The sequence below is a fragment of the Mesoplodon densirostris genome, chromosome 9 (assembly GCF_025265405.1).
Source record: "Mesoplodon densirostris isolate mMesDen1 chromosome 9, mMesDen1 primary haplotype, whole genome shotgun sequence".
Taxonomy (NCBI): Eukaryota; Metazoa; Chordata; class Mammalia; order Artiodactyla; family Ziphiidae; genus Mesoplodon; species Mesoplodon densirostris.
Genome location: NC_082669.1, coordinates 106659121 through 106672203, shown reverse-complemented (window position 1 = coordinate 106672203; position 13083 = coordinate 106659121). Strand labels below are relative to the sequence as shown.

Genomic DNA, 13083 nt, shown 5'->3' with positions numbered 1-13083 from the left:
TTCATGGTATTAATATGCATATACATTCATAAAAAGACTGAACTTTTTAGAATATGAGGGTAATTTTTTTATATTAACAAATAAGGAATTCACCTCAACTTACCCCTATTTTTGATATTTTCTGTTAAAAAATTAAATGTCCAATTAACAATTTAGACCACGGGGCTGATACTATTCCATTTTTTAATGCATCTTCTTCCTTCATTAAATTTACTTAAAAATTATAAAAATCTATAGCTCTTTGTGGTAATCTGCTGCATTTTTGTAAAAATAAAGTGTACAGTATAATGGTGCAATATTTCTTCTTTAACAAGGCCTCACGAGGAAAATGTTCATTTACCAAATTATTTTTACTGAAATGTCTACAACTCAAACCACAAATTTTTACTTGAAGGAAAGTAACTTGAAATTTGTTCTTAGGTATTAATGACATCTACAACGTTAAGTCTTACCCTTTAAAAATGGGGCATTAGATTGCAGTATAATTAAAACGTGCTGTAGCAGAAGAGCACTGCAGGGGGAGCTGGGAGAGGGCGGCCCCTCCATGAATAAGGGCCTGGGGCCGTCCCTGAACTTCTCAGCCTGGGGCCCTTCAACTGGCAGAATAAAAAGCTCGACAGAATGGAAACTCCATAAATACACGCTGCACAAGTGATCCGACAAGCCACGTGAAAACCTGACCGTATCTTGATACAACCAAATCTGTGTTCATTTAAATAACAAGAAATGAACCCGAACATGTAAAGCTAAGCTATTCTGGATTATAGTAGATGACCTTTTTCAAAATGCAAAAAATAATATCGCTGATGGCATGGCTGTCAATACCTTTCAAAACACAATACACTGCTCCTCATTTCAATACTAAAAAAGAATAATTAATTCCAGTGTTCACTTTACAAAGTGTTGTGAATAAAAGCAAGGAGGACACAGTGGCTTCATCACGACTGCTCTCAGGAACGTGGAAAATAATTCCACCTTAGTCACGATTTGTGGTCAGTCGATTATGGTCTGTTAAAATGATGTTAAGTTTCCAATTACCTTGTAAAATATATTACGAAAACCAAATGTGGAGCATGCTGAAGTTTTCTGCCTGTTATCTGTGTAAATAAAAAATCTTTAAAGTATATGCACAGAGTGTGCAGACTTCCCAGGGTACACACCCTACATAATTTGCGTAGCACCAGATGAAGAAGCCACCTGCCCATCCTGTGGCTGGATGGAAGGCATCACACTGCCTTTGCTACAGAGGATGGAGACTGAGGAAGAAAAAGGCAGAAGATGAAGGGGAAAAACCACTTCACTGTCCAAGCAAAAGGCTCAGAGCAGGAGGAATGAATGTCCGTGGTGAAACCCATCCAGCCAAGGGCACAATTTCATTATAGCTCTGAAATATACCACAAGGCCATGTAGAAAAGGCAAGAACACGTTGGAAAATGTGATTACCGAAGGCTGGATAACCTTACAGTCTTTTACACGTTTTGATACAGAATAGCACATTGGGTTCAAAATACAATATAGGTAATTTGACTTCACAATCATATTCTTTAAAAAGGTTCATCAATCTCTAACCACCAAATACCAAATGGTTAGTAATTTAAGGAAAGTACTACTATGGTGAAAGGCTATCAAAAACTTCTAATTTAACAAATCAAAGAACAGAATATGGGCTTATGAAGATTTCATCTTCACAAAAGGTAAATGACTAAGGCACATGTCAATGCCAAAAACAATGAAAAAATGACAGTGAAAGATTTAACTTATCAATAGAATCATTATTTCACTACCTTTTTTTTTACATTCTATTATAAATGCTCAGTATACATATAAAACATCTTACCTTCAGAAGATTTGTCAAGTAATTCTTCAAAAATTCTTTAAGCCGTTTGTACAATTCCAAGCCAACAAACTGAGCTCCCCCCGGCGTCTGCCCCTTTTTTGATTTAGAAGGAGGGACACCAGCCCCTCGAGCCTGGTTTGACTGGTGAACACTCGTGCAGTAGTTATAAACGTGACTTGGAGAAAAGTCAAGGAAATCAACATGCATCATCAATGTCAACAGTGATTAACACGAACATATTTTCTTATAAGATACTTCAGTATCAATGTTTCCCATGTATCAACCAAAACCTGTTAGAGTGGAAAAAAGATCCCATTCACACACCAATAAAGCTAAGAGTCAGCCAGCCGAGGAGGATGGAACATCCTGGAGGAAGGTCACCAAGAAAACTCTGGACCTTCAAGATCGTCTAATGCCATTACCTTGTGGAAAACTGTCCTGAGAGTATATTAGAAGGTAAGAAAAGAACTGGCAAATGTACAAAGAAAAGGTTGCAAATATAAAGAAAAAAAGCAATTATCTACTTCAGGGAAAACAACAAGCTATAACCATAGTCTATTATAATGCCTAGCTATGAATATTTCCAGAAGCATACATCATAAATATAAAAATAACCAAAACTTTACTTTAAAATTATCTGTAAGTGGATTTAACCAAAGCTACCCTCTGAGAATGAAAAATGAAAAGCAGAAGACACGGCAGTGAAAGAGACGGAGTCCTCTATTACATCTAAAAGTCATGGATGCCTAAAGCTGGCCAATCAGAAAAGAGCAGGACCCAGGCACTACGGAGAGAGATGGAGATGTGGTCTCTCTCTCTCTTTTTTTTTTATAAACTTTAATACTATTTCAGTTTATCTGCATGTACTTTACTTGGATAAAATTAATAGAAAGACACCAATACTGATTCAGACAGAAAGAAAAATCATGAAACAGAATATTCTGGTGTATTTGAGAACTTGCTATATAAAAACTATTTCAAGTCAGTGGATAAAGATTATTGAATAAATGGCATTATAGGCGATTTCAAAAAAATTTCATATTCCAAAATATATTACAAACAGATTAGAATTAAAATATACAAACTGAAACCATAAAACAAAGAATATACACACAAATACTTTCTTGATCTGAGGTTGGAGAAGGCCTTTCTAAGCAAAGTCATATAATCACTTCATCTGAAATTTTGTAACTATTTTAGTAAGAAATATCTTAAAGTTACTATCTTTAATAAATAAAGGTAACTTAAAACAATGTGAAGAAAATTAATCTCTAAAGAAACAAGGATTCCAACAGAAAATCCAAAAGCTAAAAGAAATACGTATTCGTAGCCAAAAACCTAAGAAACCCCTCAATCTCAGTGGTACTCAAAGAACTATGCCATAAAACACTGACTCATTTTATTAAATATTTCAAATATAGACAGAATCACAGATAATACACAACGAACTCTTGCAAACTCGTGACCTTGTTTGGACAAATCTTATTACATTCCCATGCTTGTCTCATTCCATCCAAATCCCCCTCAACTTTTTAGGAAATGAAATGATACAGAGTATACCTGACGTACTACAACTCTTCCCTAATCCCATTCTTCCTCCCCCTTTCCCTAGGGGCAAATGTCCCCGTGATTTGGTGTCTAACATTCCTATGAATGTTTTATATTTTACTGTGTAACAATATATGAAATTATTTTGCATGTTTTCAAATTTTAGATTACACAAAGTGCAACACGTTGTACATTTGCTTCCGCCAATATGTTTCTGACAATATTTGAGATAGTTACAGCTGTATGTAATGTACTGTATAGTACAGATTTATAATTTATCCATTCTCTCGTTGCTAGACCCTGCTAACGATCTTTTGGCACGTTCCAAATTTTGGCATGATTTTACTGTATTTTCTTTGAAATCTGACATTTCTAATCCACCTTGATTAAAACTGTATATAACATGAAGAAGAAAAGTGATTTTACATTTCTCTACATAGAAAACCAACGGTTCACAAACCACATATTAAATGGTCTATCCTTTCCCGACTATATGTATTGCTACTTCTAGATAACTGTCCATTTCAATAAACTTTTCAAGTATACTGCCCAGTTCAGTCTTCTTTTAAAAAATGCCTGCAAATTTTATTGTCCCCTTTTAAAATATTTTTATTATTAATTTTGCCAGAGGTTTGTCTATTAGTCTTTTTAAGGAACCAGTTTGAGATTTATCCATTTTCATCACTGTACCTGTATTTCTATTGTTTTAAATTTACTTCTTTCTTTACATTTGCTCTCTTTCTATAAATCCTCGTTTGGTTGCTTAGCTTTGTATTTGTCCTCCTTGTTCTTTTTAATATAAGCATTAAAAACTACAGACTTTCTAGGCTTCCCTGGTGGCGCAGTGGATAAGAATCTGCCTGCCAATGCAGGGGACATGGGTTTGAGCCCTGGTCGGGGAAGATCCCACATGCCACGAAGCAACTAAGCCCGTGTGCCACAACTACTGAGTCTTCGTGCCATAACTACTGAAGCCCGCACACCTAGAGCCCATGCTCCGCAACAAGAGAAGCCACCGCAATAAGGAGCCGCGCACCGCAACGAAGAGTAGCCCCCGCTTGCTGCAACTAGAGAAAGCCCACGCGCTGCAACGAAGACCCAACACAGCCAAAAATAAAAATAAAATAAATAAATTTATTTTTTAAAAAACAAAAAAAATCCTACAAACTTTCTGCTCTACACCTCTGTGGCTACATCACCTAAGTCTGATATGTATTTTCCTTATTCAGTTATATTTTTTTCCATTGCTAGTTATCTTGATTAAGAGTTTAAAATTTTTTAGACTTCCAAAGTGTATTTTTTTAACCTTTAAAAAAATCCTTTGGGCTTCCCTGGTGGCGCAGTGGTTGAGAGTCCGCCTGCCGATGCAGGGGACACGGGTTCGTGCCCCGATCCCGGAGGATCCCACATGCCGCGGAGCGGCTGGGCCCGCGAGCCATGGCCGCGGGGCCTGTGTGTCCGGAGCCTGTGCTCCGCAACGGGAGAGGCCACAGCAGTGAGAGGCCCGCGTACAGCAAAAAAAAAAAAAAAAAAAAAAAAAAAAAAATCCTTTAATTTCTTTTTAAAATTAATCAGAGAGTGTTATCTTTTGGATAGTTTCTTTAAAATATGATGAGGGGGCTTCCCTGGTGGCACAGTGGTTGAGAATCTACCTGCTAATGCCGGGGACAGGGGTTCAAGCCCTAGTCTGGGAAGATCCCACATGCCACGGAGCAACTAGGCCCATGAGCCACAACTACTGAGCCTGCGCGTCTGGAGCCTGTGCTCTGCAACAAGAGAGGCCGCGATAGTGAGGGGCCTGCGCACTGCGATGAAGAGTGGCCCCTGCTTGCCGCAACTAGAGAAAGCCCTCGCGGAGAAACAAAGACCCAACACAGCCAAAAAATTAATTAATTAATTAATTAATTATTTTTTTTTAAAAAGAAATGTTTTTTAAAAAATATGATGAGACTTGTAGCTGAAGATGTAGTGATTTTTCTTTACATGTGCTAGAAAAAAAGTCCACTCTCTAACTGCTGGACACATGGTTTGTTAAAGCAAGCTGGTCACTTCTGCTTTTCAGATCTTCTGTATTGTCAGTGATTTGTCTGTTTATAAACTACTGAGAAAGTTTTATTAAAAGCCCCCTATCCAGTTATGAGTTTGTCAATTAGTCTTACAATTCTCTAAAAAATCTGTCATATATTTTGAGGCGCTGTTAATAAGTGTACAAATTTAGAATTATATTTCTGGTAACTTGTTCTTTTTTATCATTAGAAAGTAACCATGTTTATTCTTAACAACAGGGCCTTAGAAATCTATCGTATCTGATGTTAATATGGTTTTTCCTATATTTTGGTTAGAATTCATCTCAAATACCTGTATTCCACCTCTTTACTTTCAACTTTTGTATCTCTCTGTTTTGGTTTGTCTACTGTGAATCACCGCAGTAACATTCACTTTTAAAATAGAAACTGCGTCAGAGCATCTCCAATGGGCAGGTTTGGTTTTAAGATACTGTTTCCTACTGCTATCTCGATTAATTTCTACCACCTTATTTTGCATTTTCTATTTTAATTTTTTTTCTCTGTGCTTCTTGTTTTCTCCCCCTTTCCCTTATATTGGATCAATAGTTTCCTTATTCCACTGTAGTATTTTTGTTATGCTGGAGTTACACATCTTATTCAAATTCTTGTAATGGTTACCTTAAAATTGGGCATGCATATTTTGCTTTCACCAATTCTGGTAAATTCCTGGGTTATTTCCTCTTCAAACACTTCTGGTTCCCTTTCTATTTTCTCCTAGCTTCTCTGCTACATTTTCATGTCACCTCCTTATCTCAATTTATCACTTCAGTTACTTCCATCACTTTATCTTTGTTCAAACTTTCTAATTTTTCTTGATCTACCTACCACATCAAGTTAAGTAATTCTCTATCAGCTGTGTCAAATTGGCTATTTTTAATAATTTTATTTTACATTTGCAGATTTTCCCTATTTCTTTAAAAAGATGTCTTATTGTCCACAGTGTTTTGTTCCTTTATATTCTTGACTCTTTTACGTCACTAATTGTTTTTAAATACACTTAGAAGTGCTCTCTAAAGACCTTTCTGTTTGAAGTTCTTGAGGCTCTAGTTCTGCTGTTTGTTCTATATGCTGACTTGTTCACGTGGACCGAGATTCTCCTCACTTTGTAACTTTGGGGTTTTTTTATAACTCATTTTCAGTGGGGCTTTCACATTAATTTCCCAGCTTGGGGAAATCCCCCAGCAAGCTGGCAATACAAACTCACATCCCAAAGACACCCGAGGTGACAAATTCTCAGGACGGATTCCCCTCCACTCCCCTCACATGCAGACCTTGGCTCAAACTACTTTCCTAGTGGCCCACCTGGGACAGTGGGTCAATTATTTTGTTTTCCAGTTCACCTTTTCACTGAAGATTTCCATGGAAACATCGGCTTCTTGCCCGGGCGCAGGCTTTGCTCCTGTTGTGTGTGACCACTGCTTCCAGCCTACCCGCCTCTCACCCAGATCCTTGGGCAGCACAGAGTCTCACTTTGTATCTAGCATCCAGTTCGAGGTGTTTGGGTCTAGGGAATTTTTTAGGTTACCTAGTTCAGCCTGACCTTTATTTCCCGGCAATATGTTAATCTCTAGCTACTAAATTAACAAAGGTTTTTTTTGTTTTTTTTTTTTAAACAAAAGAGTCAAACCCAGTGATAGCCAAAGTACAGGAACATGGGAGCATCTATTCATTGGGGGTCAGAGCATACACTGTTATATTTTTTTCTGGAATATAATTTGGAATATTCAAAATTCAAGTGCATTCTTTTTGATATAGTAATTATATTCACAAGCATTTATCATAGTGAAATTATCATGTAAGTATACAAATACTTTAATTTAGCTAGCAAACTATCACAGCATTGCTGAAGATGATAAAAAGAATTCTAACAACCTACTTGTAATTAGTTAAATACACTGTTGGATTCACCTGAGGATACAATATGGAGCTTTTAACACTGTCAGAGAATATGGAGTGGTTATAAAAACTGCAATATATTTACCAAATTTCATCTAATCCAAGACTCTGGTCATAATATGTATCATTACTTTAAGTAACACTACGAAAATGCTGCCAATTAAAATCTGACACAGTGCGTTTAGATGGAATTTTTATATTGACTGGCTAGAAGATTAGTGGTTTAGACTTAAAAAGATTTATCACAACGTTTTTGTAAGCCAATAAAGAAAAGCTGAGAGCAGGCCACAGCCCATAGCCCACGGTGGGGTTTCTTTCTAATCTGCTCCCATCCTGAGCTTGCTTGATATTAAAATGGTTTGCAGGCTAAGAACAAGGGGCGGTGGGGGGGGGGGGGCGGGCAGGTAACTCAGCACAGGTGCAGGTAATGAGGAGCACCTGACCAACCAGGGAGCCATGCTGCCCACTAGGGGTGCACTCAGCCCTGGAGTCAATGAACGTGGGACATGCACAGATCCATACAGAAAGATGTTAAAAAGATAACAGTACGTGAAAAGCACAACTTAGAAATGAGCATTTTAGTATGGTTCCTTTGGACATGTAGATAAAGTTTATGTATCTGTCCAGACATTAATAGTCATTACTTTGGGAGAGCAGGGCTAGCAAAGGTTTTTAAAAACTTTTAACTACAGAATTCTTTCTTCTTCACAAAGTATTCTTTGTGCCCAGAACACACTCTCACCCCACCATTACTTCCTTTCAGCCTCACCTCCTCAAAGAGGACCTGGAAACAATGCAAGGAACCCTAGGCCTCACCGAACAGACTAAAAGGCAAAAATTTAATGAGGAAAAAAAAAAAGCCCTTAAAAGCTCTTTTAAAATTTCTACCCACAGTTTAACGTTCATTCCCAAATTAGCATCACCCTCACCATTATCCAACCAGGCACGGAAAACATGAGACAGTGCTGACTAGAGACAGTAGTGATTAGGAGCTGTCCTGCTTTATACAACTTAGGCTTCCTTTTATCAACTTACAACTAAATTAGATGAAATAATGAAGAACTTATAATAAAAAGCAAGCGTGTTATGATCCACCCCTCCCAACCCACAGCAGCAACCGCTTTTAACTGTTTCTTGATTTAGTTCTTGTTTTTCAGGCAAATATACACATCTTCAAATCATACGCCTGTATTGTCTTTTGACTAATTAATCTTTGCGTAAGTTACTGAATTCCTGCCAACAGAAAACCTCTCTAGTGGCCACCCCCAACCCAATCCTGCCATGGCAGTGCCCATGTCACTGTGGAGCCTGCGCGAGTTGCCGCTGAAACTTCAGGTTCTACTTAAACTTTGGTTCTGCTATCAGTACCAATGTATCTAACCACGTTTCTGTGGGATAGTAACTATAAACTTGAAAAAGTGTAAAAAGAACTGTCTGAAGGCACCAGAGAGCAACCAAAAGGTGGTTTATACTGCAGAGTATCCTAGTCTTGGAAGAAGGGAACAGCACAACCCAAGCCTATAGACCTAAGAAACAGGAAAATGAGACCCACTCTCAAGAGAAAAGCAACAGAGACCAACCTGGAGGTGACCTGTGTCCAAATTAGGAGACAAGGATTTTAAAGCAACTATTACAGCTATACTCAAGGACACAAAGAAAAATAGGCTCATAACAAATGAAAATTAATTGCAGTAAAAAACAAACTATGAAGAAAAAAACCCAAATAAAAATTCCAGAGCTGAAATACATATTACCTAGAATAAGTTATTTAGTGGACGGGCTTGAGAGCAGAGTGGAAACGAAATAAGACTCATGAAGACAGACCAACAAAAATGATCAATTCTGAAGAAGAAAGAGGAAATAAAGAAAAGAAACTGCTGAAAACTAAAGAGGAGAAAAAAATATTAAAAGTAGACTTGTAGGGCGTCCCTGGTGGCGCAGTGGTTGAGAGTCCGCCTGCCGATGTACGGGACACGGGTTCGTGCCCCGGTGCGGGAAGATCCCACATGCCGCGGAGCGGCTGGGCCCGTGAGCCATGGCCGCTGGGCCTGCGTGTCCGGAGCCTGTGCTCCACAACGGGAGAGGCCACAACAGTGAGAGGCCCGCGTACCAAAAAAAAAAAAAAAAAAAAAAAAAGTGGACTTGTAACATACAGCAAAACAATATCATCACTACAGAGGCCAAATGACAGTGGAATAACATCTTTAAGTGCTGAAAGAAAAAAAGAAACCTATCAACCCCAAAATTCTTTATCCAGTGAAAATATTCCTCAAAAAGGAAGGCAAAATAAAGGTAATTTCAGATAAAATAAAACTTAGAGACTTCACATAGTACAGACTTAAATTCTAGGTAGAGAGGAATTGATATCAGGTTGAATCTTGGATCTTCAGAAAAGAATGAAGAGCATTAGAAATAGTAGATATTTGGGCAAATATAAAAGACTATTTTTCTTAATTCTTTAAAATACAAAGAATGATTTAAAACTAAAATTTATAATATTGTCTTGTGGGTCTTAAAACTATTTAGATGTAATATAAAGGATGAGCTTGGGACAGTAAATGGAACACCGCAGTTACAAGGTTTCTATGTTTTCTGTGATGTCGTTCAGTATCAACTCTAAGCAGCATATTAAAAAATAAATAAAAGGATACATATTGTACTCCCTAGAGCAATCACACACACACACACACACCCCCCCACACACACAGGAACAGCTAACAAAGCCAGCAGATATATTAAAATGCAATTCTGAAAAATTTCAAATAATCCAAAAGAAGAGAGGAAAGCAGGAACAGAGAAATTTTTTTACAGGGCAGAAAAAATAATAAGATGGTAGGCCTAAAAACCAACCTATTAATACTTATAATAAATGTTAGTAGACTAAAACCTACAATCAAAAGGCAGAAATGATCAGAAGGGACAAAACAGCAAGACCTTTCAATATGCTGATGGAAGAGACACAATTTAGATATAAAGACAGACAAATTGAAAGTAAATAGACGGAAAAAGATTATCATGCAAACACTAAGCATAAGAAGGCTGAAGACACTATACCAATATCAGACAAAACAGACTTCAACAAAACAAAATATTACCAGAGATAAGAGGGACATTTCATAATAATAAAAGGATCAGTTTACTAAGAGGACATAATCATAAACGTACGTTCTCCTAATAGCAGAGCTTCAAAATACATGAAGCAAAATCTGACAGAATTAAAGGGAGAAAAAGACAATTCCACAATCATAGGCTAAGATTAAAAATCCCTCTCTCAGCAACTAGACCAAAGGCGGGGAAGGGGGGAACGTAGTCATGACACAGACGACCTGACTGACACTGTCAATCGCCTTCACCTAATTCTATACCAGTGGATGCTAGTCAACTGTCTCTCTGAAAGAAAAAAAGGAAAAAGCCCTGACTGTAGCCTTAGCAGCTATCTGTGGGGTAAGACTCCCTCCATGGCAGATTTCAAGCTGCCAACATGACATCACTGACAGGGAGCTGGGGAGAGATGTGCATAATCATCTCCCACAAGCCAACAGGATCCTGCTCCAGTCTACACCCAACAAATTCACATTCTTTTCAACAGTACATTGTATGCTCACCAAATAGGCCGTTTTCTGGGCCATCATGGCCCTCAATACATTTTAAAGGACTGAACTCATATAGAGTTTATTCTCTGACCAAAATGGAATGAGAAATCTGCAACAATAAGCTACCCTGGAAAACCTCTAATATTTCTAACTAAACAACACACTTCTATAAAACCCAAGGGTCAAAGAACAAATAACAAGACATAAATTGTTTTGAACTAAATGATAATGAAAATACAACAAATCAAAATTTGTGGAATGAAGCTAAAAATCCTTACAAGGAAATTTGTACCTTCAAATACTTACACTAGAATAGGTGAAGACGACATGATTAAGATGACAATACTTCTTATGATTAAGATGACAAATTCATCTACAGATTCACCACAATCCCTATCAGAATCACAGCTGACTTCTTCGTAGGAAGTGACAAGCTGATTCTAAAATTCATATGGCGTTGCAAGGGACCCAAAACAATCTTGAAAAAGAGCAAAGTGGAAGCCCTTACACTTCATAATTTCAAAACTTACTGCAAAATTACAGTAATCAAGACAGTGAGGTACTGGCATAAGATAGACACATATATCAATGGAACAGAATTGAGAATCTAGATATAAACCCATGTCTCTGTGGACAACTAATTTTTGACAAGGGTGCCAAGACCATTCAATGGGGGGAAAATGGTCTTTCAACAAATGGTGCTGGGACAACTATATAGTGACATGCAAATATATGAAGGGGGACCTTTACTTCACACCGTATATAAAAATTAACTGAAAATGGATCAAAGACCTAGAACTAAGAGCCAAAACTATAAAACTCTTAGAAGAAAACACAAAAATAAATCTTCATGACTTTGTACTTGGCAAGGGACTCATATATGACATCAAAAGTATGAGCAACCAAAGGAAAAAATGAACTGGATTTTATCAAAATTTAAAAGTTTTTCGTGTCAAAGAACACAATCAAGGAAACGAAAAGACAATCCACAGACTGGGAGAAAACAATTTATCAATCATTTATCTGATAAACTATTTGAATATGTAAAAAACTCTTACAACTCAATAACAAAAAGACAACCCAATTAAAAAATGGGCAAAGGCTCTTAACAGACATTTCTCTGAAGAATGTATAAAAATTGCCGATAGATATCATTAGTCATCAGGGAAATGCAAATCAAAACCATAATAAGACACCACTTCATACCCATTAGGATGGCTAGAATCAAAAAACTCAGATGGTAACAAGTGCTAGTCAGGATGTTCCAGGAGAAACTGGAACCCTCACACACTGCTGGTGGGAAAGTAAAATGGTATTATCATCCACTTTGGAAAACATTCTGGCAGTTCTGCAAATGGTTAAACATAGACCTACCATCTGACCTAGAAATTCCACTCCTAGGTATCTAACCAAGAGAAATAAAAGCATAACCATACAGAAACACAAATGTTTATAGCAGCACTATTCATGATAGCTATAAAGTGGAAATAACACAAATGTCCATTAATTGATGAACGGATAAACAAAATATAATATATCTATACAGTGGAATATTATTTGGCCATAAAAACAAATGAAGTAGTTATGTATGCCACCACACGGATGCGGCTTGAAAACATGGTAAAGTGGAAGATGCCAGACACAAAACTAGTCTACTCAGTTTACTATAACACAATACCACAGACTGGGTGTGGCTTAAACAACAGAAGTTAATTTTCTCAGAGTTCTGGAGGCTGGAAGTGTGAGATGAAGGTGCCAGGGTTGGTTTCTGGTGAGGCCTCTCTTCCTGGCTTGCAGATGGCTGCCTTTTCCCTGTGTCCTTGGAGAGCGAGCTCTCTGGTATTTTTTCCTTTTCTTATAAGGACACCAATCCCATAGGATCAGGGCCCTACCTTATGAACTCATTTAATCTTATTTCCCTAAAGGTCCCATCTAAATACTATAAAACTGGGGTTAGGGCTTCAACATATGAATTTTGGGGGGGCATACACTTCAGTCCACATATTATATGATTACATTACATAAAACGTTCAGAATAGACAAATCTATAGACCGAAAGTAGATCAGCAGGGAGGCGGGGGACTAAGGGAGTAATAACTAAAGGGTACAAGGTTTCTTTCTGAGATGATGAAAATGTTCTAAA

At 37.5% G+C, this 13083-nt stretch overlaps 1 protein-coding gene across 4 annotated transcripts in view; it reads right to left on the bottom strand.

Moving 5' to 3' along the window:
* The window catches only part of CUL1 (cullin 1), a 119726-nt gene that overhangs the window by 43167 nt on the left and 63476 nt on the right, over positions 1-13083 (bottom strand). For all 4 annotated transcript variants that reach the window (XM_060108245.1, XM_060108247.1, XM_060108246.1 and 1 more), the window contains one exon: positions 1838-2012. In XM_060108245.1, the coding sequence (XP_059964228.1) occupies positions 1838-2012 (175 nt within the window). The remainder of the gene's footprint in view (positions 1-1837; positions 2013-13083) is intronic.